Source organism: Musca domestica, unplaced genomic scaffold, assembly GCF_030504385.1.
Source record: "Musca domestica strain aabys unplaced genomic scaffold, Musca_domestica.polishedcontigs.V.1.1 59, whole genome shotgun sequence".
NCBI lineage: Eukaryota > Metazoa > Arthropoda > Insecta > Diptera > Muscidae > Musca > Musca domestica.
The window spans coordinates 98,371-123,737 of record NW_026712362.1 but is presented as its reverse complement, the minus strand read 5'-3'; the positions used below and the strand labels follow the sequence as shown (position 1 = coordinate 123,737).

The following is a 25,367-nucleotide window of genomic DNA, read 5'->3' as shown; positions in this document are numbered from 1 at the left end:
GTATTTTAGTACCTTATACATACTAAGGGTAAAAATACACAAAATGTTTATTTGACTGGCCTTAATCATAGGCTGGCTTCTCACCTTAAAGCTCATGGTAGAGTAAAAAGGTATGGTAGAGCTATCAGCTGATTGCCTCGACTTCTGCCAATTTTGTGTTTTTTTTTATTTATTGTTTTGAAAAATAAAAGCAAAAAAATTTAAAAATTCTAAAAACCAAATACTTTGCCATGACAAAGCAAGAAAATTAAGCAAAGCGCTGACTATGTTTTTTTGCAAATAGAGTAATTTTCGTTATTAAAACAGGGTTAATTCCCACGTCCGGATTTTTGTAACCTACTGTTCTACGCAAAAAATTATAAAAATTAATAAAATAAACATAATATAAAAAATATAAAGTACTAATATTTGTAAAAGTCAATGAGTCTCAAAGGTAATGTGTAAATGTCGCAGATTCATACAATTGAAGAAGCATACATCTACCGATTATCAATTTCTGATAGGTTGATATTTTGACTTTTAAGGATTGCAAACAAATTTTGAAATTATTAATAGTTTTCGGTTCATGTACTTTGTTTACAACATTTTACTGGATTTGACGTATAGACAATGGAATTGACAGTTGAAATCTACTAAATTTAGTAAGTGTAAACGTGCGTGTAAGCGATTTTTTTTTTAAATCTACATTGGCAACACTTTATTTCTAACAACAGCAGAAGAATACAGGTAGATGCATCAACACTTGGGAGCATTGATATGTCAAAATTATTTAAATGTTTTTTCAAGTAGATTTTTATATGTTTTTTATACGACGTCATTCGGAGGTTATTATAATTTGCGTTTTTCAACAATTTTTACAAATTTAAATAATTTTTCATTTTAATAAATTTTCAATTCCAAAATTGGTTTGACAATTCATTGTCGCAGCAGCTGTGTCGATGCGTCTACCTATATTCTTCTACCATGCAAGGTACGCAGCTGATCATCTAGATTAGTTGTCAAAATACTTATTGTGACTGGAATCACAGTACGAAAGATAAACAAAACTTAAACCATGAAAATAGGGCTCGCTGTGATCGAAAACGGAAATGTCATCCATATATCACACGCTATGTGCAACTTACATATGTAAAACTCATGTCAGCTTTATTGTTTATTGAACTTTAAATTGGTCACTTCCCATTGAAGTGATGTTACCTTCTTTATTCTACCATGAAGCGAATTGTAATAAATTTAAAATTATCATCCAAGCCTCAATGTGTGTCCAATAAAATTAACTTTATCTAATCGATTTGTTTCGCTAAATGTATTTTGATTTAATTTAATTCCCCCTCCTTGTTATTGTTGCAAATTTGCAAATTTCCTTCTTCTATTTGCCATTCGCCGGATGTGGTTGTTGTTGTTGGTATTCTTTTTTTCCCATTGCGGTGGATTTTTAATCATTTAATTATATTTGTATTTACATTAGAAGTTTACCAACTAAAAGGTGTTTTAAAAATAATTGCACAACTGTAATAACACGCACACACATCAACACAGTTTCACACACGGACACAAAAGCCCACACATATGCAGTGTTTTACTTAGAGATTACTTGCTGCTGAAATGGAACTAAAAATGTGGTTATTGTTAAAAAAAAGTTTGAAAACATTTTTATGTTGGGGAAAGTGAAAGTGTGTTGAGGCGGTAGCAACAGGTTTGATGCAATGGACTTTTAATGCAAAACATAAATAACTCTTGTGTTTGTTTGACCTGAAAGATTTTTTCTTTGTAAAATCAACATTTTCAGGTTACTTTAAAAATATAAATAAAATAAAAACAGTTTTAAGAAGTTTATGTAGTGTATAAAAAATGTGTTGGCAAACACTTATGCCAATCAATTTCATTCAAAGTGGAGTAGAAATTTTCAAATAAAAATCTTGGAAATAAAGATGAATGGCTTAGCTGGAAATACATAAAGCACATATTTGGCTGGCTTAAGTCATCAGGATAAATATTATCGCTAAAATATTCTGGAGGGTGTATTAAAGTCTTGGGCACGCAAACATTTTGGCCGCAGACCTTGGACATTCCAACAGGACTCAGCACAATCGCACTCAGCACGCGCCTCCCAAGAATGGTTACAAAATGAGGTTCCTCGCTTCATTTCCAGCGCACAATGGCCACCAAAATCTCCGGATACCAATCCGTTGGACTATTGTGTCTGGGGTATTTTGGAAAGCAAGGTTGGCACTAAAAAATACCAAAGTGTCGATCACCTCAAGCAAGCGCTTCGCCGGGAATGGGCCAAAATACCGCAGAGCAATATTCGGACAGCGTGTGACGGTTTCATTGGCCGTTTGAAGAACATAATTTGTGACAAAGACGACCAATTCGAACTTATTCTATAATTTGATGCTAGTTTCGACCTTTTTTGCTTCCATTCAATAAATTAAAAAAAAAAAACTGTAAAAATTATGGCGTTTGACTTTGCTGCAGTTTTTTATCTCACCCTGTCAACGTTCATAATTTCACTCGTTCCAGCGTTGCCAACGCTCATAATTTCACATCACTCCGATCTGTCTTTTTCTCGCTTCACTACTTCCACTAGACAAATTCATCTTCCTAACAACTTGAGCTTCTTTCAGCATCTTAAGATTCCAGCGACCCAAATGGCTATCCTTTTTGGACTTCATCTGGCTGGCGACAGCTTATTCTTGACTTTTGGTATGTTCCGTTTTTACGGGGCTTAGACATTTTGCTTTATTTTTCACTTCGATATATCGTTCCAGCATTACCAACGTTCATAATTTCCCATTACGCCGATCTGTCTTTTTCGCGATTTACTATTTGCACAACTTCCACTAGACATCTTCATCTTCCTAACAACTTGAGCTTCTTTCAGCATCTTATTATTCCAACGACGCAAATCGCCATCCCACTTCGTCTTCATCTGGCTGGCGAACAGCTAATTCTTGATTTCTGTCCCGTTCCGTTTTCACGTGGCTAGGACATCTTGGTTTCTTTTTCACTTCCATTTTTTTGGTGTTCCAGCGTTGAAAACGTTAGAAATTTCAACGTTCCGTTTTCACGGGGCTAAGGCATCTTGGTTTCTTTTCACTTCGATTTATAGTTCCAGCCTTACTAACGTTCGTAATTTCCTTTAACTCTGACCTGTCTTTTTCTCGCTTCACTATTTCCACTAGGCATCTTCATCTTCCTAACAACTTGAGCTTCTTTCAGCATCTTATTATTCTAGCGACGTCTTTATTTGGCTGGCGAACAGCTAATTTTTGATTTCTATCCCGCTTCGTTTCCACTTGGCTGGGACATCTTTGTTTCTTCTTCACTTCGATTCTTCAGTACTAGAGGGTGGTCCTTTCAAGTTTTAGGGACTTCATTATTTTTCTCCCCCTACTCCAACTCTTACATCTTTTCTGGCACAGGTGACGGTACAATAAACAGTCATGGAATTGAAAACTTTGAATGAAAAATTATTCAATTTTTTAAAAATTATTGAAAAACGCTTATCATAATAACCTCCGATTGATATCGTATAAGAAAAAATCTACTTATATTTGAAAAAAACATTTTAATTTTTTTTACATAAAAATGTTCGCAAGCGTTGATGCATCTACCTGTGTTCTTCTACCATGAGCTTTATAAAGCTTTTCTTAAGGTGAGAGTACATAAGAGGCTTGTTTGACTGGCATAAATCATCGGTTGGCTTCTTCGTAGAAGATGGAGTTTTAGGTTGACTTTGTTGGATTTTGGCTCTTCGCTCCTTTGTTCTTTTTTGAAGAAGCCAGCCGATAACATAAGCCATTCAAAAAAACGTTTTATGTATTCTCACCCTCTTAAAAAATGTAGTAACATCAACAGTGTATGCCTAGAAAGAATTTCATTGAGGTTTTTAGAATATTTATTTTCCGAAAAAAAGAAAGTCTCTTTTTTCTCTTTGAATATCAAATTTTCTAAACCTAACCTTTTGATTTACATTTTCAAATACACAAACATTAAAAAAACATCAATCTCATTCACCTCGCACCATAAAAATACTAATAATAATATTACCGCCAATCTTATTCCAGCTAACATCCAGGTAATCGTTATCTTCCACTAAAATCGCATGCCTCGAGTCATCAACTAACTCAAAATAAAACGACATAGAAGGACAAAGAAGCAAAAGCTGTGCAGAATAACATCGGCAACAACATAGACAAAGACCAACGAAAACAAAACAAACAAAAGAAAAAACATCTACCATAGCTACATTTGGCCGCCGCAAGTGGCAGACAAAACTAATGGCAAGGACAAGACACCAAAAACCACAACAACCAAGGCCACATCATGGGAAGAGTAGCGGGCGCCAAGTTCTAGTGAATTTTTGGACAGCACTGCTGGTTGCCATACTCGGTGGCCAATTGGCGGCTAGTGCTGGTGTTGATGCTCTAAGCAACAGCATTTCACTAAACGGAAACGGAAATCGGTTGCAGCAACAAGAATTGCCGGGCATTGAAGCAGCAACGGCAGAGAAACAACTCAGCCACCACCAGAACAACGACGACAATGCTAATGACGATAATCAAAACGATGATGATGATGAAGCTGATGTTGGCGTTGGCGGGGAGCAACTCAATTATGTTATGGTAAGTAAATATTTATGTAAATTAGATCAACTCGGATTAAATGTTGTTGTTGTTGTTTTTATTCTTTATGCAATTTACCACAAAGTGCCATGATAATCTATTTACTTGGCTAAATTAATTGACAAATAATAGAGAGAACAAAGAGCAAGTAGTACTCAAGGATGTGGTCTTCTAGAAAAACAGAAGATCCAATGAAGGTCTTCTTTTTATGTATTTTCACCTTAACACTTTAAATGTGCAGATACCAAAATAGCTTCTTTTAACGTCGTAAGTCATCGGCTGGTTTCTTCTTAAAAGAGCAAAGGATTTCAGGTTGACTTAGTCCAATATCGGCCCATAATTTTTTTTTTTATCACCTTAAGAGACCTTGGACAGTTTATCGTTCCAGCGTTGCCATGTTCATAATTTCCCATCACACCAATCTGTATTTTTTCTTGCTGCACCACTTCCTCTAGGCTTCTCGATCTTCCTAACAACAGGAGCTTCTTTCAGCATCTTATTATTCCAGCGACGCAAATTGCTATCCTTCTTCGTCCTCATCTGGCTGGCAAACAACTTATCCTAGATTTCTGTCGCGTTGTGTTTTCACGTGGGTAGGATATCTTGGGTTTCTTTTTTACATCTTCTTATGGTTCCTATCACTCGCTGCACCACCGCCACAAGGCAACTCCATCTTCGTAACAACTTAAGCTTCCTTCAGTATTTTAATATTCCAGCGACGTAATTGGCCATCCTTCTTCGTCTTCATTTGGCTGGCGTACAGCTCATCCTTGATTTCTTTCGCGTTCTGTTTCCACGTGGGTAGGGTATCCTGCTTTCTTTTTCACTTCGATTGTCGTTCCAGCGTTGCTAACGTTCATAATTTCTACACTCCAACCTTTCTTTTTCTCGCTTCACCATTTCCACTAGGCAACTCCATCTTCGTTGTTAGGTGAGCTTCTTTCAGCATCTTATTATCCTAGCGACGCAGATGAACATTCTTCTTCGTCTTCATTTAGCTGGCGAACAGCTCATCCTAGATTTCTGTCTCGTCCGTTTTCAGGTGGGTAGGATATCTTGGGTTTCTTTTTCACTTCTTCTTATCGTTCCTATCACTCCGACCTGTCTTTTTCTCGCTTCACCACTTCCACTAGGCATCTCCATCTTCCTAACAACTTGAGCTTCCTTCAGTGTCTTATTATTCCAGCGATGCAGATAACCATTCTTCTGCGTTTTCATTTGGCTAGCGTACAGCTCATCCTTGATTTCTGTTTCTACTGCTTTCTTTCTCACTTCGATTTATCGTTCCAGCGTTGCCAACGTTCATAATTTCACAACACTCCGGTCTGTCCTTTTCTCGCTGCACCACTTCCACTAGGCAACTCCATTTTCTTAACAACTTGAGCTTCCTTCAGCATTTTATTATTCCAGCGACGCAAATGACCATCCTTCTTCGTCTTCATTTGGCTGACGAACAGCTCATCCTTGATTTCTGTCGCATTCCCTTTCCACATGGATAAGACATCTTGGGTTATTTTTTACTTCGATTCTTCAGTGCTTGAGGGCTGTCTTTCCAAGTCTTCGGGACTTCATTATTTTTCATCCCCAAGTTCTTGAACTTCAGTAATGGAATGTTCTACTCCAATGCTTTCGTCTTTTGTGGTATTTTCTGTTATTTCCGCAGCGGACTCATCAGGTTCTGCTTCAGCCACTCTACGGACCTTCTTGGAATAAAGGTGAAAGTACATAAAACGCCTATTTGACGGGCTTAAGTCATCGACTAGCTTCTTGGGAATAGAACAAAGAAGTGTAGGGCCAAAATCGAACTAAGCCATCCTAAAACTCCTTTGTTTCTCTACGAAGAAGCCAGCCGATGACTTAAACCAGTCAAAAAAACGTTTTATGTACTCTCACCTGAATCCAAACCCTCCGAAGGTAGTTTCACTTTCTCCTTCAAAGAATTTAAGGTGAGAATACATTAAATGCTGTTTTGACTAGCTTAAGTCATCGGCTGGCTTCTTCGTAGTGGAAAGAGACAAAAACATAGAAGTATAAAGATGGGAAGATGGGAAAGATGAAAAATGGCTCTGTTGTTATGATATCGTAACAACATAGTTACCAATGTTAAGCAATTTAAACCGCTAAGGCAGTATGCAATTATTTGGGAAGGTATATGGAATAGAAATTTGAAACCAATAGTTTGGATTATCCAAAATTTTATTTGTCATTCTTTCCTATAATTGTGTTTTTTATATTAACATGCCTCTGTCATGAGCTGTTATTCAAGGTAGTATAGCCACAAACCATTTGCTCAGAATGCATTTTGTCTAGTCTTTACCATTTTACGTCTTTGAATAAGACGTTTTTAGGTTGACTTAGTTCGATTTTGGCCCTACGCTCCTTTGTTCTTTTCCAAAGAAGCCAGTCAAAAAAGCGTTTTACGTGTTCTCACCTTAAGTCATTTGCTGGCCTTTTCGTAAAAGAACACGCTGAACCTCGTCGTTCAATAAAAGACTTTTTTTTTTCAACGTCAATATTGGCTGCCACAGCAGACTTCAGGCTACAATCAAGCTTTATGTTCGTTTCTCGTAGTTACGCCATTTTCCGCTTTGCTTTCTCTAATAACTGGGCATATTTATTAGACACACAGCTATTTTCATAGCTAAAGCCTCGTTTAAACTGTTTATATTCTTATTTCCATCTTCAACCGCCTTTACTAAATCCAGGCAGCTGTAAAAGTACTATTAGGGTGGGAATACATAAAGCGCATATATGACTGGCTTCTACGTAGAGGAACAAAAGAATTTTAGGTTGACTTAGTTCGAATTTGGACCTACGCTCCTTTGTTATTTTCCCATAAAACCACCCGACGATTAATTCAGTCAAAAAGTATTTTATGTATTCTCACCTTTACACTTTTCTGTCCTTAGGCCCTGTTTACACCAGACATGTTTTTATAAAACGCGTAATTTAGGTTGTCAACTCCTTTGATGATATATCAAATAAATGACGAATCTTCGTAAAACACTTAATTTAGGTGCCGACGTGTTGGGCGTTTCATATGAGCACACGCTTACAGGGATCTCACACTCGACGCCTGCTCTCTTCTTTTAAACCCTTATCTTACACAAATGAAATGCAACTTATTTTTAAAATTCCATAAAAATAATAAATAAATTATTAATTTAAAAATAACTCTTCTTTCCACCACAGCAAAAATCGAAAACTCAATTACTTCCCAACGGCGATGGACACTTTGAGGATGATGAAGATGAAGGCGAAGAAACAGATTTTAGAGGCAATGGATTTGGCTACAATTTATTGAGACCCCAAATAAGCATGGGGTAAGTATAAGAGAGCGAGAGAGAGAGAGAGAAACCACCTTTTTAATTATCATGTTCTCCCTAGCTCTCCTCTGCGTAGCCTTAACATTGTTAAAAGAGCACCAGGTGGTTTTGTGGGAATGCGTGGCAAAAAGAGTACCGAAGGAAGTAATGAAGATCTCAGTAATGGCTACAGCAGCAGCTTGACATTTCCATGGCAAACCCTACCAGACATCGATGAGAATGCTATGAATTGGGAAGACTATGTTCAGGCGAATGCCCAACGTTATAAAAAGGCTCCATCTGTATTCTATGGTGTACGGGGTAAAAAATTCACTTTGGGTGGTGGCATAAATCCAGGCGGTGATGCCTATCGTTGGCAACAATTTCTGCAGAAATTGGACGAAGAAAATGTTCGCCACATGATTGTGGATGATTTCATGGATCGTTTGGTAAACGAACCGCACACGGAAACGGGGATGATGCAACAACAAAATGAAATGTCCAAACGAGCACCAACCGGTTTTACGGGATTGCGTGGCAAACGTCCCGAATTGACGGAAGCCGGAGCTGACATGTCTCTGGAATTGTTGGGTAAACGTGGTCTTAGCAACACCTTTGTGGGAGTACGCGGCAAAAAAGATGTATCACATCAGACCTTTAAACGTTCACCCTTGGCCGGCGGTTCAGAGGTAGGTACATGTTTCCTCAAAAAACACCGATCCGATAATGACTGATGATTAATGATTGTAGCGTTATTTTTTTGATTTTTGGAAAAAGTCTTCACCAAATTCGGGACCTGGTGGTAAACGTCAACGATTTCTGGATTTCGGCAATAAATTTGTTGCGGTCAGGGGCAAGAAAAATTCGTTGAATCAAAATAGCTATGAAATGGAGAATTTGGGTAACAACATTAGATGGACATATTCGCCAGTGTTTTCACCCATAACGCCAGCCTTAAACGCGAATGGTGTGGTCACGACCGATGGATCTTCGCTGCGTTTGATGTATGGCAACACTGGCAAGAGAGCACCCAATGGATTTGTGGGTATGCGCGGCAAACGACCATCCAGCGTAGGTGAGTGAGAGGCCAGTAAAATATGTGGGGTGGATTTCCATGGTATAATAATGGGCGGTTGAAAATCCTAAATCCATGGCAGAATTAAGAAGGAAACCTTGTGCTATCATATGCTTACAATATTTTCAAAATAGAAAGGTGAGAATACATAAAACGCTTTTTTTAGTATGGCTTAGGTCATCGGCTAGGCTTATGGCTTAAGTCATAGGTTGACTAAATTCGATTTTGGCCCTACGCTCCTTTGATCTTTTCCCAAGAAGCCAACCGATGACTTAAAGTTGGGAATAAATGAAACGCTTTTTTTTGAAAATGAAATGATTAAGCAAATGAATAATGCTAGGAACACAATTGGAGCGAACGACGAATTTCGCCCTACGCGGCGACAAAATGAGCCGCGAAAATTCGTCGTATGGAACACAATACCGACGAAATTATAAAACAGCTGATGAAGTTGTTTACTTTTTGCTCATTTGTTGACTACAATGAAAATTATACAAGAACTCATAATTCTTTATAATTTCAGTTATGTCCATCTTTTCTATTATAAATTCACTGATATCCATCTTCACTCAGGCGCAAGTGCACAAATAAATAAACAAATTATTTATGTTTTTTTATACGAATAACAGATAGTAGAGTGACCATAACAAATTTTTAAGTAAAAAGTAACTTTATTTACTAAAACACATAAAATTCGTACAAGTATGGCCACCTTGTACTGTTTTGTCGCCGTTCGCCGGCGTATGAAATAGAAATAAAGCTAATTGAGTTCGCGGCGACCGACGAAATTTTCGCCGGCGCCGTGATTGTGTGCACTTCCATATACACATATGGTTTTTATTTTTGACGACGAACATACGCCGCGAAAAAATTCGTCGTTCGCTCCAATTGTGTTCCTAGCATAATGGATCCTAAGGCGAACTAAATCAACCTAAAAATCCCAAGAAGAAGGTAGAATTAAGGTGAGAATACATAAAACGCATTTTTGACTGACTTATAAGTCATCGCTGGCTTTTTCGGAAAAGAAGAAAGGATCTTAGGGCCAAAATCGAACTAAGTCAACCTACAACTCCTTTATTCCTTTGTATATTCGTAGAGGAACAAAGAAGTTATAGGTTGACTTAGTTCGATTTTGGCCCTACGCCCCTTTGTTTTTTTCCGAAGAAGCCAGCCAATGACTTAATCCAGTCAAAAAAAGCGTTTTATGTATTCTCACTTTAAAACGCTTTTTCGATTGGCTAAAGTCATCGGCTGGCTTCTTCGTTGAGGAACAAAGGAGTTTTAGGTTGACGTAGTTCGATTTTGGACCTAGGCTCCTTTGTTCATTTCCAAAGAAGCGAGCCGATGACTTAAGCCAGCCAGATAAGCGTTTTATGTATTCTGACCCTAATACCTTTGATAACATCTCATTGATCACACAATTCAGAGATTCAATTTGACAATCACATAAACTGCAGAACTGGATATTATTACTTAAAGTAAGGTTACTTTCAATAATCTTTACCTTAGTAAAGTTATGGTAGAGTTAGGCTGGAAATACATTGGCTTAAGTCACCGGCTGGCTTCTTCGTAGATGAACAAAGGAGTTTTAGGTTGACTTAGTTCGATTTTGGGCCTAGGCTCCTTTGTTCATTTCCGAAGAAGCCAGCCGATGACTTAAGCCAGCCAAATATGCTCTTTATGTATTTCCAGCCTTAAGGTAAGAATACATTTTCGGAAAAGAAAAAAGGAGGATAGGGCCAAAATCGAACTAAGTTAACCTAAAACTCCTTTATTCCTTCGTATATTCGTAGAGGAAGAAGGAAGTTATAGGTTGACTTAGTTCGATTTTGGCCCGTTTTATGTATTCTCACATTAAAACGTTTTTTTTACTTTTTTTTAAAGGTGGGAATACATAAAGCGCTAATCTGGCTGGCTTCGTCGGAAATGAATAAAGGAGCCTAAGCCGAACTAAATTAACCTAAAAATTCTTTGTTCATCTACGAAGAAGCCAGCCAAATATGCGTGTTATGCATATCTGGCTGGCTTAAGTCATCGGCTGGCTTCATTGGAAAAGAACAAAAGAGCATAGGTCCAAAATTAAACTAAGTCAACCTAAAACTCCCTTGTTCCTCTGCAAAGAAGCCAGCCAATGGCTTAAGCTGGGAATACATAAAGCGCTTATTTGGCTGGCTTAAGTCATCGGCTGGCTTCTTCGGAAATGAACAAAGGAGCCTAGGGCCAAAATCGAACTAGGTCAACCTAAAACTCCTTTGTTCATCTACGAAGAAGCCAGCCGATGACTTAAGCCAGCCAAATATGCGCTTTATGTATTTCCAGCTTTAGCCATTCAAAAAACCGTTTTATTTATTCTCTCCTTTAGGCCAAACAAAAAAGCGTTTTATGTATTCTCACCTTTACCTTCCACATTCAGCCATGGCATAGACATTTTGACAATACGTCCGTCTGGTTATTGCTACCTAATTTAATAGCGTTTCATTCAAATCTATCGAAACTGTTTTAATATAAATCTTCAATTTTTATTTTCAGCCGATCTATTTACAGCCAATTAAATCAAGGGGATAACTAAGACAAGCTGAATAAAAAATATCGAAATTTACAAAAAAAGGGAAATTATTGATTTTTGTGTATTTATGTATGTTTGGCCTCCATTATATTGTACGAGCAGCATCAGCAACAACAACCTGACAAAATAAAATATTTATATTATACACAAACATATATATATCACATAACTATATATCAAATACGAATACCAACAAACGGACTATGTATATTGAATAAATTTAGTTATTAACTAACTATGTAGTAAACCAAAAAAAAAAAAAAACAAATATGCAGACATTCTAAATAATCTCAAAAACTGGGCTGGTATTATTTAGAAATGTTGTTATAATTTATACATACTATATTAAATAAATAATAAAAGAAAAAAAAAAACTAAAAGCAAGCATATGATTTTCATTGTCTTCAATTAAAAATATCAAAAAAAAACTTTATTAGTTTAACTTAACTAAAACTTTATATTAATAAAAAAATATATATAGTATATACACTAGAAGTTTCCTATATAATGCATAAAATGCAAGAGAAAAATTAACAAAAAATAACTGGTTAGCCATTAATCTGAAACAAAACATCCACCACCACTGTAACTAAATATGAAACTTAAGTAACATATGAAAACATTGAAAAAGAACGAAATAAAAAAACACACTTTGCACAATTTTCCATTTACACTGTATATAAAAAAGGCAATCGTGTAATTAAATCGAAAAATTAATAATATTTTATGTGAATTATTAATGTAAACTGTCAAAACCACAAACTAAACATACACTACATATTTACTTATATTAATATACATACAATACAAAAGGAAACTAAAAATAAATAGATGAAATAAAGAACAAAGAATACTTAAAAATGTAATTTTGTTTGTGTATTATTCAGCCTTTGGCTGGCTTCTTTTGAAAAGAACAATTAAGCGTAGGGCCAAAATCGAACTAAGTCAACCTAAAACTCATTTGTTCAAAGACCTAAAATGGTAAAGACTAGACCATGGTAGAAGAATATAGATAGACGCGTCAACACAGCTGCTGGGACAATGAACTGTCAAACCAATTTTGAAATTGAAAATGTTGAATGAAAAATTATTTAAATTTGTAAAAATTGTTGAAAAACGCGAATTATAATAGCCTCCGAATGACGTAGTATAAAAAAACATATAAAAATCTACTTATATTTGAAAAAACATTTAAATTTTTTTTGACATATCAATGCTGCATCTACCTGTATTCTTCTGCCATAGGCTAGACAAAATGCATTCTAAGTATATGGTTTGTGTCTATACTATCTAGAATAACAGCTCATGACAGGACCATGTTAATATAAAAACCACATTTATAGAAAAAAAAAAAAAAAACAAGTAAGAAAAGGCTACAGTCGAGCGGGGCCGACCGTTGAATACCCTACAACACTATAATAAACGATACAGTTTATATAGGCGAGATACTCGAAAGAATTCCACAAGATATTGTGACAAATAATAAAAAAAAACCATCAGGTTTCGTTCACTAATTTTCGAATAATAGCAACTTAAACTAATTTGCTCATTTCCAATTTATTGGTAGATGTTGCACTTAAATGGTCTTCCTAGATCTGGAACCAATATTTCCCAAAGACCTATAATCTCTCAGAAGTGGCAAAAGATTAACATTTATTATTGGTTTTTGACTGAAACGCATATATATGAGATACAGACATTTGACTATATTCTTCAACGAAATCAGCGTTAACGAAATAGTCGGAACTGCGTCTTTCCTGTATTTGTGAATTCTCCAAAAAATCACAGGTATGGACATTTTCGTATTTTGTCTACAAAAGTTGGCAAACTCCTTCACACATTGAATATTTTTGGATGGCCATCCAAAACTGCTTGGCTTTTGCAATGTCCGGTAACCCCCATTCAAATGTGCGTGAGGACCGGGCGATAATTACGACCTGCTGACAATTTTACAGTTTTTGGTCCATTTCAACCCCTAAATATATGGTGATCATCTCCAAAAAGAGTAGGCTTCTATTCTGACCCTCATCTTATCCCCATGCAAAATTTCGTAAGGATCGGGCCATAAATGCGATCTGTATATGATATCCTGATATCTTAACTACTTAGTTTTGTTAGCTGTAGAAATATTACCAAATGTTTAATTCAAAAATATGCCAAAAATATGACAAAATTGAAAAAAATGTGAGAACATTTTACAAAATCAATATTTTCATCTTTAGTGAGATATTTTTATGCGATTTTTTAGACGTTATTTCTTTCCTGCCAAGAGACCATTCTGAATTAATGAGAACTGTCGAAATCAGTTCAGCCGTTCTCGACATATAAGAGATCTTTCAAGCATAACTTCTTTGATATATATGATATATATCGCACATATTTTGCTATATATCCGATTTGTTGGATCTTAACATCAATGTAAAGATAAGAAGTAACCTTGTCATGGCTTTGTGATTTCGCCGGGATTTAAAATATTCGCGGTTTAATGAAAAATTTTAAATTTGTTCAACACAAAATATATGGTATATTTTACCCGCTAAATATTATCCGATGACCACCCGAATTGGTAGGCTTCTTCCCCGCCCTAAACTCTAGCTACACGCGAAATTCCGCGTCGATTGGTCCATAATTGCGACCTGTAGAGCAACTACAAAATCAGGAAAGTTTTCAGTTTTTGGTCCATTTCAACCCCTAAATATTATGCGATCATCTCCAAAGGAAATAGGGTTCTATTCTGACCTCAATCCCACCTACATTTTCAATTTCGTGAAGATCGGGCCATAATTGCGACCTGTAGAGTGATTACAAATTAACATGGACAGACGGACGGACGGACATACATAGCTAGATCGACTCAGCTCGGCGAGATAGGAAGATCCATATATACTTTCCTATGTGGGAAATCAATATTTCGTGGTGTTACATAATTTTTGGTCCAATCAAACTTATAATACCCCCAACACATAGTGTTGTAGGGTATAATGAGAGATACAAGTTTGAAAAATCCAAAAAGAGGATTTCATAATTCTATTTCATAGACTTTACCAGTTAATTGCATATTGCCTAAGTGGTTTAAATCGCTTAACATTGCTAACTATGATGTTACGATATCATAACAACAGAGGTATTTTCACAGGGTTGCCATATCTTGACTCTGTCTTGTCCCTATGAAGAAGCCAGCAGATGAGAAAATATGAAAATACTTAAAACATTCTTTTGATTGGCTTAAGTCATCGGTTGACTTTTTCGTAGGGGAACAAAGAAGTCTTACGGTAACTTAGTTCGATTTTGGCCCTACACTCCTTTATTCTTTTCGAAAGAAGTAAGCCGATGACTTAAGCCAGTCAAAAAAGCTCTTTATGTGCTTGCACCTTTAAGTCATCGGCTGGGTTCTTCGGAGATGAACAAATGAGCATATGACCAAAATCGAACTAAGTCAACCTAAAACTCCTTTGCACCGCTACGAACATGATAGAAGAATACAGGTAGTTGCATCGGCATATAGGCAATAGGCTAGGCATATTAATGTCAAGTTATAATGGATAACGACGGCAGGATTTTAGCGCGGCTCTGTACTCCCTCTTAGGGTGCAAGTACATAAAAAGCTTGAAGTCATGGCTAGGCATATTAATGTTAAATTATAATGGAAAACGATGGCAGGATTTTAGTGCGGCTCTGTAATCCCTTTATGAAATGTCACAAAATATTCCTAGTCATGACTTCAAGCTTCTTATGTACTAGTACCCATGGTACAATAAAAAGGTAAGGTAGAGCTACCAGACGATTACAATTTTTTTCTAAGTGTGCCCGACTTCTGCCAATTTTGCGTATGTATTTATTGTTTTGAAAAATAAAAACAAAATATTTTCAAAATCAATGATGGGAAAAAACTTAAACATTAATGATATTAAGCAGATTTGCCACGGAATTGACAGATTGAACTCTTAGGATCATATTTTTGAGAGAACATTCAGGCATTTCATTCATCTTTCGCCCCTTTTTAGCTAATTTTAAAAATAAACAAAAAATATCAAATAAATGAAAACAACTTGTTGGATATAAGTTTGAATAATTCTGACAGGAAGCGGCCATAGATTCAGGGCTGTATTTCTGTAGTTTTACGAAGGTAGAACATTCTTATTGTACCATGCTTTTAAGCCATTCAGAAAAGCGTTTTATGTATTCTCACCTTTAGTTCGATTTTGGCCCTTCTTTGTTCTTTTCCGAAGAAACCACCCGATGATTTAAGCCAGTCAAAAATACGTTCTATATATTTTCACCTTAAAAGCTCTTTATGAACCTGCACCAAAGACATAGAAGCATAAATATAGGACAAGTTAGAGAGTTGGTTCACAGAAAATGTTATTGGTAAAAATGTTATGTAATCGTGTCTTTTGAGTTAACATGTCTCTGTTGTGGACAGCGTCTCTACATATTTTTTACATTAACTATATTTCCATAATGCATTTTGTTCAGTCTTTATCATTTTAGGTCTTTGCCTGCACGTTTAGCTTCTGACAAACCGTAAATACAATGTCGATCTGCAGATTCCTGGTGTGAGACCAAAATCAATTCTTAGATACCTATCGAAGCAAAGAAAGACGGTCGTCCTTTAGAACCCTATAACACTTAAGTAGAGTTGTATCTCTCTAATTGACAAACAGAATCGTAGAAAGTCCCGAACAACACAGATCGAAAAAAAATAAATTCAAGAATTTGTTACTTGGAAAAACCCATAGTTGAATTTGTGAACCTGGTGTGCAACAATGGGGGAAGTACAAAAATACGTAAGTTGTTTTTTTCTCTGATGTCAATGAAACAATCAAGGCCCTATCATTCAAAAATGTTTATCATCTCTAACAAAGGAAAGCTAAAAACAAACGCTACAGGTTTCCCGGAAAAACCAATTACATGAAACCGTTACAAACGTTAGGATAACCCGATGTTTTTTTTTCTAATATTTTTTTCAGATTCATCCACTTACAATAGAGGCAAAACTGTTTGTGGACAACATGAACAAGATATGTGCCACACGCGACTATTTCATATTAGATCCCCAACTGGTTGAAGCATTGGAAAATGTCATGACCACAATTAACGATTTCATAGAAAAGGCCAACACTGAAATTGTACCCACAGCGAAGACCCAACTCATAGAAATGGGAAAACTTCACAAGCTTCAACGTATCTATCATTGTGGCCAGTGTAAAGCTGATCTGGGAACACGAGCCAGTAAAGTAGCTTTACATTTGGCCGAAGATTGTAAATTGAAAGGTAATGTCAATGAAACCTTGACCAAGGATGCACGCGAGGAATTAAAGAAACAACGCAAGGAGAGGGCAGAGAAACGAAAGGAACAACGGCTTACGAAAGCAGTTGCGTTGAAGAAAAGTAAGCTTTTGTTATTTATTTATTTTTATTTTCAAATATAGATTTCAGAATACTACTACTCAAAGTTGCCTTTACAGCGGTCTTGGCCAGAAAACCTATCTGACAACTAAGTTTGCTGTTACAAGGCATAATTGGGATTTTAAATATAAAGAGTCAAATACCAATGGTACACAGACTACCAAGTTTATTTAAAAATTCTCCGACCCTTTTTGAGTTACCGACAAAAATCGTGTACTTTAAAATCCAACTATATGATATAAATAATACCCTCCCCCATTCGGTATGTGTGCGCTTTGGGAAAACGTGGACTTAAATATTCAATGTTTCGCCACACGAGTTAGAACCCATTGTAACCTACCTACACCAATTTTTAGAGAAATCGGTTGAAAAATATGGCAAAAATCAAAGTTCCGAATCTCAGAAGGTACCGTAATATGGGGGCTATACCAAAACGTGGACCTATACATACAATGTTTCGCCACACAAATTAGAAATCATGACCTACATACACACCAATTTGTAGACAAATCCATGAAAAAATGGTGCAAAAGTCATCAAAATGACGAATCTCAGAAGGTGCCGTAATGTGGACCTATACATACAATGTTTCGCCACATGAGTAAGAACCCATTATGACCTACATACAACAAATTTTTAGACAAATCCATGAAAAAATGTAGCAAAAATCATCCAAATGACGAATAACGGGAGGTACCGTTATATGGGGGCTATACCAAAACGTGGACCTATACACATAATGTTTCGCCACATGAGTTAGAAATCATTATGACCTACATACACACCAATTTTTAGACAAATCCGTAGAAAAATATGACATAGAAAAATATGTCGGGAGGTATCGTTATATGGGGGCTATACCAAAACGTGGACCGATATATTTCATTTTCAATACCAACCATCCTAGACACAAAACAAATTGTTTTGCCAAATTTTGAAGCTCTACGTCAAATAATGTGTATCGTGATTTCAACAGTCAGACAGACGGAAATCGTTAAATCGAATTTTTTTAAATTTTAATGCTGATATATACACTTTATAAGGGTCTACGACGTATATTTAGGGATGTTACAATCGGAATGACCAAGTTAATATACCCTCGTTTCACAAGGTGGATGGTATAATAAGTTAAATTGGTATCTATAGGTAGGTCTGAGCGACTTCTTTGATTTCGTCGCTAACTTATCTACAAATTTCGTAACTCAAAAAATGAGTTAGAAAATTCCACTACTGATATAGGCCTTGGTCCGATCTCAAGGGTTAATTACGCAAACAAATGTGATTTTTGTTTAATTTATTTAAAATATTATTTTGACCTCAAGCTCAATCAATTGTTCTTATTAACAATCCAAAAGGTCGAAAAGCCAGAGAAAATATTTATATTATTTTTAATATCTCCTTTTGTTGCAAATGCTTTGTTCTATGTTCTTTTATTATTTATTTTTAATTTCCCATATTTGTAGAAGCCCGCTTATTCCTTGCCACAGACCCGATTACTGCATTCACCCAACTTAGTACTGCTGTACAAATTGGCGAGAAACTGAAATGTATACCGGATTATGCGGCCATTGAAAACGATCTGCTGGAACAGATAAAACCTCTGTTTCCCAATCAAGCCATAAAAATATATAAATTCGGCTCACGAATGTCAGGAATTGGTACACGTGACTCCGATCTGGATTTATTTATAGACATTGGAGATACATTTAAAGTTTATCAAAATCGTGCGAACGATGCAACATTGGCCAAGTTGAAAAAGGTTAAACAAGTTCTGATTAATCACAAAAAGTCATGGAAGGGTCTGGTGGCCGTCGAAAAAGCTCGTGTTCCCATACTGAAGGTAATACATGGCCCTACCAGTATTGAGTGCGATATGAATTTCTCCAATAGTTTGGGCTTCATAAATACAAATCTTATGGAATACATATACGGACTCCAGCCAACCGGTGAGTAATACAATGAAAGAAATGTTGTGTGTGTGTGTCATTGGGTTTATTTTTAATGCTTTTGGTTTTGATTCTCGCAGCTCGTGTGCTATGCATTTATATGAAAAGATGGCTCCAACTTATTGGCATGAAAAATGATTTCAATACTTACAGCATAAATTTAATGGTGATTTTCTATTTACAAACCTTGGAACATTTGCCACCAATTGCCAAACTGTTTGAAGATGTTAATATGGAAACAGCTCTTGTCATAGGACGTAAGTGCAAATGAAATCGATTTTTTTATTTTTGCTTTTATTAAATGGTTTCTATCTCATACAGCATGGTTGGGAACATTCACTTCAAAAAATCTTCAAGCTTTGAAAATCAAGTACCTTGACACCGGTAAACTATTTGATCTCATTGAAGGTTTCTTCAAGTTTTATCTGGAGTTTGATTATAACCGCAATGTTATTTGTCCATATCAAGGATCGGTGATTAGTAAGAAAGATTTGCATACATGTATGCCAGAAAGGTAAATTCTGAAATACAAAATTTGTATTGACAAATAAAACTGTTATTTCTGTTCTGTTCTTTCTATTTTTTTTAGATATCTAAACTTTGTGGCCAATAACAAAGATTTGGAAATTGAACTAAACAAACCGTTGGTTGTTCAGGATCCCATACAACTCAATCATAATGTGACAAAAGGAATTGTTGACTTTACATTGAAAGTATTCGTAGAGTTTATGTCGAAATCTAGACAAATAGTTTTACAATTTAAAAGGCAATGATTTAATTTGAAATCGGACAAGACTAGAAGTTATTTTAATTTTATATTACTAACAAATAAGTTGTTATTTTTAGTGTTATCTACAATGATCTTTTTATTGTCTTGAAAAATGAATTGAAAATACGTTTTTATTTTTGTTATAATAAATATATATATAAACATATATACAGGTTGAATGAAAGCAAAACATGTCGGAAATAGTTACAAATTTTAGAATAAGTTTAGATCTCTTTGAATTGGTCACCTTTGGCACGAATTATGGCCTTCAGACGGACAATGAAACCCTCACACGCTGCCAAAATGTTGCTCTGCGGTATTTTGTGGCCCATTCCCGGCAAAGCGCTTGCTTGAGGTGATCGACACTCGGGTATTTTTTTAGTGCCAACCTTGTTTTCCAAAATACTCCAGGTAATATAGTTCAACGGATTAGTATCCGGAGATTTTGGTGGCCATTGTGCGCCAGAAATGAAGCGAGGAACCCCATGTTGTAACCATTCTTGGGTGGCGCGTGCTGAGTGCAATGGTGCTGGGTCCTGTTAGAATGTGCAAGGTATGCGGCCAAAATGTTTGCGTGCCCAAGGCTTTAATACAACCTCCAGAATATTTTCGCAATAATATTGGGCATTTATTCTGATGTCACGGTCGATTAAAAGCGACCATCGGCTGTTATGGCAGCCCAAACCATCATCATGGCCGGCACTTAAGTTCTGGTGGCCAAACGAAGGGGCACATTTGCAGCTGACCTTTTTGGCAGGTTAACACGATCATTTTGCTTGTTTACAAACTGCTGGACAACGAATGTTTTCTCAAGGGTTAATCCCAAATTCGGCAGTTCACCACTTTCGGCCAAGCGCAGAAACTCTTTAGCTCTATTGAGTCTATTTTCTTTCTGTTGCGGTGTAAGTTCTTGCACTTTTTTTTGAATTTCAATGGCTTTCATTTATTCGACGGCGCTGAAACCGCGGCCGCCGCTGCTGTTGGTGGTGGTTTATCGGTAATAACAGCTGTTTCGGGTTTATTCTTTTCCTCAGTACCACCATTTGTCTGGTTTTGGGTATGATGCTGTTGTAGTTGCTGCTGTTGCATCATTTGCTGTTTCTTGTTCATTTCTTCAATTTCAGCTTGGGTCATAACTTTGATATTTGGTCCCTCGGGCTTGGTCCAAGTAGTTTCTCTTCTCAGGGCATGATAATAAAATGATTTGCCATCTTGGGTTTTGGTTTCCACCCACAGCTCTAACTGTGGGGGTCCTCTAACCGGTGGTCCACCGGGCGGTACATTATTGTTGGACCAATTTGGATCGAATGAGCGATTGCCGCGGAGAATCCCAAATTCGGCAGTGGTTTCCCAGCCAAATAAAAAGAAATCACGCATGAGTTCCATCGCGAATAACTTTTTTTCTGGAAAATTCTCAACAAAATGCTTTTCGTTCGCTTGTAAACAATATAATGAGCTGTCACTGGAATAATTTTAACAGCTGTCGGACGTGTGGCTTAGAAATGACAGCAGTCTAGCGTAGTTTGCAGTTTTATCTCACTCTGTATATTTGCGAACCCCTTCTGGTACCTAACCCAAAAAGAGTAACAATTTTCAATACTTGTATTTATCATAACTTGCGAAACAATTCGGCGATTCTTTACAACTTGTGCTACATCTAAATATTTCTCTTGTGAATATGTAATTTATCGGAATTTATGATTTCCCATAAAAATGGATATAAATGTCAGATTTCCTTCAAATTTTACACATACCAATATTTTTATACCCTCCACCTTGGAAAGGGTATATTAACTTTGTCATTCCGTTTGTAACATCCTTAAATATTCGTCGTAGGCCCCATAAAGTATATATATTCATAATCAGCATAAAATTCTTAGTCGATTTAACAATGTCCGTCTGTCTGTCTGTTGAAATCACGATACAGCCCACATCATTTAACGTAGAGCGCCAAAATTTAGCAGAGCAATTTGTATTGTGTCTAGGATGGTTGGTATTGAAAATGAGATATCGGTCAACGTTCTGGTATAGTCCCCATATAACGGTACCTACCGATATTCGGTATTTTGATGATTTATGCCACATTTTTTCACGGATTTGTCTGAAAATTGGTATTTGTAGGTCATAATGGGTCCTAGTTCGTGTGGCAAAACATTGCATGTATAGGTCCACGTTTTGGTATAGCCTCCATATAAAGGTATCTTCCGATATTCGGTATTTTGATTATTTTTGCCACATTTTTTCACGGATTTGTCTAAAAATTGGTATTTGTAGGTCATAATGGGTCCTAGTTCGTGTGGCGAAACATTGTATGTATAGGTCCACGTTTTGGTATAGCCCCCATATAAAGGTACCTCCCAATATTCGGTATTTTGATTATTTTTGACACATTTTTTCACGAATTTCTCTGAAAATTGGTATTTGTAGGTCATAACGGGTACCTGTACGTGTGGCGAGTCATTGTAATTATAGGTCCACGTTTTGGTATAGCCCCCATATAACGGTACCTACCGATATTCGGTATTTTGATGATTTATGCCACATTTTTTCACGGATTTGTCTAAAAATTGGTATTTGTAGGTCATAATGGGTCCTAGTTCGTTTGGCGAAACATTGTATGTATAGGTCCACGTTTTGGTATAGTCCCCATAAAACGGTACCTCCCAATATTCGGTATTTTGATTATTTTTGCCACATTTTTTCACGGATTTGTCTGAAAATTGGTATTTGTAGGTCATAATGGGTTCTAGCTCCGTTGGCAAAACATTGCATGTGTAGGTCCACGTTTTGGTATAGCCCCCATAAAACGGTACCTCCCAATATTCGGTATTTTGATTATTTTTGACACATTTTTTCACAAATTTCTCTGAAAATTGGTAATTATAGATCATAATGGGTCCCAGTTCGTGTGGCGAGTCATTGTAATCATAGGTCCACGTTTTGGTATAGCCCCCATATAACGGTACCTCCCGATATTCGGTAATTTGATGATTTTTGCCACATTTTTTTACGTAATTATCTGAAAATTGGCATTTATAGGTCATAATGGGTTCTAGCTCCGTTGGCGAAACATTGCATGTGTAGGTCCACGATTTGGTATAGCCCCCATATAATGGTACCTCTCGATATTCGGCATTTTAATGGGTTTTGCCACATTTCTTCTAATTTTTCCTTTACCCTAAGGTGGAGGGTATTAAAAGTTTGGCCCGGCCGAACTTAATGTTTTTTTACTTGTTTCATCTGTATTAGATGAAGTATGAAAATGGAATACTTCGGTCCGCTATATTTGTTACCTCACGCATATTTCAATATTTTCCAAAAATTTGCTCATATCTCCGATAAAGTATAGGACTTAGTCGATATAGTCAAAATCTGGCACATTGTAATATTTATATCCGTCTTAGGTCACATAAGAATTGGTCAATATTGGCCCAGTGCTTGGTAACCTCGCCCACAAATGGTCAACAGTTTGTGTAAACATAACTCAAGGCTGGGGGATTACATCTGTCGGCAAAACCGACTGATACTATTTGACTTGTTTTAAATGAATTTCAATACTAAGTTGGCGTTAGACCAACCAACAGCCAAAGTAAGACTGATTCTCAGATCAGTTGTGCTCTTTTTGTTATATGTCATGAGGAGTATGTAAATTTAGAATTGTTATCAGGCATCACCTTGACCCGTCTTTTATTCGATGCTATCTGTGTTTTTATGCTTCTCAGGGAAAAGTCTAAACGACAATGTTGTTAGTCTTTGTCAAGCACTGAAATATCGCGTACCAAAATGATGGTCTTCAATAGCATAGCCAGCGCCGTTTTGGCTGTGTTAGTAATTGCTGCAGCCGGGATGTGTGGCGAAAGCCTTTTTTTAGTATGTTTCATGTAAAATACACCGCGAGAGAGAGAAAGGTCAAAAATTATATTCTTACCATATTCTTTTTCCATATTAGCCAGTTTGTAGTGGAGACGCCTGCCCTGAGGGCTATGTGTCAACAGTGATTAATGGCATGTGTGGCTGCTCTCCCAGTGGACAAAGGCGTGTGCATTGCCCGGAAGGATCGGTTTTCGAAAATAATCAGTGTCGCAAGATCGTTTGTCCCGACGGTGAATTCTACAGAGGAATGTGCTTGCGGGCCATGTGTCCGCCCGGCATGGTGTGGCGTGGTAAAATGTGCCAAGAACCAGAATATCTCACCACAGTTCTGCAAATAGAAAATGTGGTGACTAATGAGGTGCGCAGACGACCTGCCTATCTGGAAGTTAGAACACGGAATACCACCACACAGAACGGATTCAATACATCTAATTTCGAAAATGTAATAAAATCCGAACATTTCAACTCTAAGGATATGGCTAAGGATTCGCCAAGCTCCACAAAGCACTCGGAACTCACAATGCCCAAAAACGCATTTAACAATCATTCGAAAAAGAGCATTGAATTGCCGAGCGGATCAACAAAAAACAATGCTGCGCCAACATTCGTGGGCTGTTGCACAGTGTACACACCTCGCATTTGCAAGATATATGGCCAAAAATGGATTTGCTTCAATCGCAAGAAGGATTCATGCGACACCAGAATATGCACTGCTGCGATAGTGTACCTCAAGCCGCCAGAAATTAAATACAGCCATCCAACTCTAATTATACCCCCATCCACGGCATCAGCGACAACAGGAGGTATTCCACCGCCGGCCAAGAGCATTTCCCCTAGCCCAATATTTTGTGCTAAGACATTTTTTTTTCTTTCTTCTTTCCAGCTGATAATAATGTTGCTCCCGACTGTTCCGGTTGTGCACTCAATCAACCAGAAAAATGTTCCGCTTATTGTTCCACTTATAGATGTCCACAGGGTGTTTGTGAATTTAAACCTTTAGAGGAATACTGTCGCCATTATTCTGGACAATTCGGTTGTACACCAAAGGATGGATGTTTATGGGATTGGTGTTGAGTACTACGGTTCGAAACCACATTTATTCAAGCTTCTAGCGTTTCGAAATTATGATTATTCCAAGCCTTAATTTGAAAACCTTGCAAATGAAATGATGGAACAACTCTAATTTAGTAAAAACTCTTCAATTTTTCGAAAATTGTCTCCAGAGGTAGGTATTTTTACCCTGATTCCGGGGCCCCAGATTTTTGACCCGAAAGTCCGCGTTCAATACCCGGGAAAGGTAAGAGTGTCAGCTATAATTTGGCATCAATTTTTTTGACCCCCCTAACGGGCCCTTTTTCCACTTTTTGGGGGTCAGGAAAATCAATAATTTTACTATAACTTCCGAACCGCTCATTGGTGCGGAACTTGAACCAGGAATTTCGGGTCCAAAATCTGGGGTCACGGAACCGTCTCCCCGAAAAAAAAAATTTGTTTCCCAGAATCAGGATAAAAATACCTACCACTGGAAAAAAATTCCAACAAATTTAAGAGTTTTTACTAAACTAGAGTTAAGCCGAAATGATTTATCAAAAGAACAGAAACACGACTAGAATTCATTGTTTTTATTTAGTTTGTTGACCTTTTGGTAATGTGGCAAATAAAAGACAAGATTTTAATTGCATTGCTTCCCGATGTTTCGTCACTTTTTTGGGCGATATCTTCAGAGGAGTTCGTCTATTTAAATAAACCCATGGTAGAAGAATATTGATATGTCAAAATTTTTAAAATGTTTTTTT

At 36.8% G+C, this 25,367-nt stretch overlaps 3 protein-coding genes across 5 annotated transcripts in view; all 3 read left to right on the top strand.

Moving 5' to 3' along the window:
• LOC131805627 (tachykinins-like) overlaps window positions 1-12,406 on the top strand; it is a 68,618-nt gene extending 56,212 nt beyond the window's left edge. Inside the window, exons 2-6 of one of the 2 annotated variants that reach the window (XM_059129025.1) lie at window positions 4,071-4,628; window positions 7,821-7,951; window positions 8,016-8,622; window positions 8,711-9,008; window positions 11,538-12,406. In XM_059129025.1, coding sequence (XP_058985008.1) covers window positions 4,284-4,628; window positions 7,821-7,951; window positions 8,016-8,622; window positions 8,711-9,008; window positions 11,538-11,560 — 1,404 coding nt within the window. In that variant the 5' untranslated portion in view covers window positions 4,071-4,283 and the 3' untranslated portion in view covers window positions 11,561-12,406. Of the gene's footprint in view, window positions 1-4,070; window positions 4,629-7,820; window positions 7,952-8,015; window positions 8,623-8,683; window positions 9,009-11,537 lie in introns of both variants that reach the window. The other variant, XM_059129024.1, reaches the window with a different exon arrangement.
• Window positions 12,407-16,190: 3,784 nt separating this feature from the next.
• Window positions 16,191-19,777, top strand: LOC101890602 (terminal uridylyltransferase Tailor). 2 transcript variants are annotated; one of them, XM_059129032.1, is made up of 6 exons: window positions 16,191-16,361; window positions 16,545-16,965; window positions 18,447-18,929; window positions 19,010-19,186; window positions 19,251-19,443; window positions 19,519-19,776. In XM_059129032.1, exons 1-6 carry the CDS (start codon window positions 16,341-16,343, stop codon window positions 19,700-19,702), a joined length of 1,479 nt encoding a protein of 492 aa, XP_058985015.1. In that variant the 5' UTR covers window positions 16,191-16,340; the 3' UTR covers window positions 19,703-19,776. The 2 variants fall into 2 exon arrangements, with proteins under 2 accessions (XP_058985015.1, XP_058985016.1); XM_059129033.1 differs by having other exon boundaries at window positions 16,350-16,463; window positions 19,519-19,777.
• A 3,601-nt stretch (window positions 19,778-23,378) lies between these two features.
• Window positions 23,379-25,279, top strand: LOC131805633 (uncharacterized). The gene is made up of 3 exons (XM_059129044.1): window positions 23,379-23,568; window positions 23,648-24,374; window positions 24,455-25,279. Exons 1-3 carry the CDS (start codon window positions 23,482-23,484, stop codon window positions 24,643-24,645), a joined length of 1,005 nt encoding a protein of 334 aa, XP_058985027.1. The 5' UTR covers window positions 23,379-23,481; the 3' UTR covers window positions 24,646-25,279.
• The last annotated feature ends 88 nt before the right edge of the window (window positions 25,280-25,367 follow it).

Bases quoted from the DNA above. Each gene is read 5' to 3' on its own strand.
- LOC101890602 (XM_059129032.1), top strand. From the start codon at position 16,341: ATGGGGGAAGTACAAAAATAC. The intron at 16,362-16,544 runs GTAAGTTGTTTT...TATTTTTTTCAG, and splicing joins TGGGGGAAGTACAAAAATAC to ATTCATCCACTTACAATAGA. The intron at 19,187-19,250 runs GTAAGTGCAAAT...TATCTCATACAG, and splicing joins AACAGCTCTTGTCATAGGAC to CATGGTTGGGAACATTCACT.
- LOC131805633 (XM_059129044.1), top strand. From the start codon at position 23,482: ATGATGGTCTTCAATAGCATAGCCAGCGCCGTTTTGGCTGTGTTAGTA. The intron at 23,569-23,647 runs GTATGTTTCATG...TTTCCATATTAG, and splicing joins GTGGCGAAAGCCTTTTTTTA to CCAGTTTGTAGTGGAGACGC. The intron at 24,375-24,454 runs GTATTCCACCGC...TCTTCTTTCCAG, and splicing joins GGCATCAGCGACAACAGGAG to CTGATAATAATGTTGCTCCC.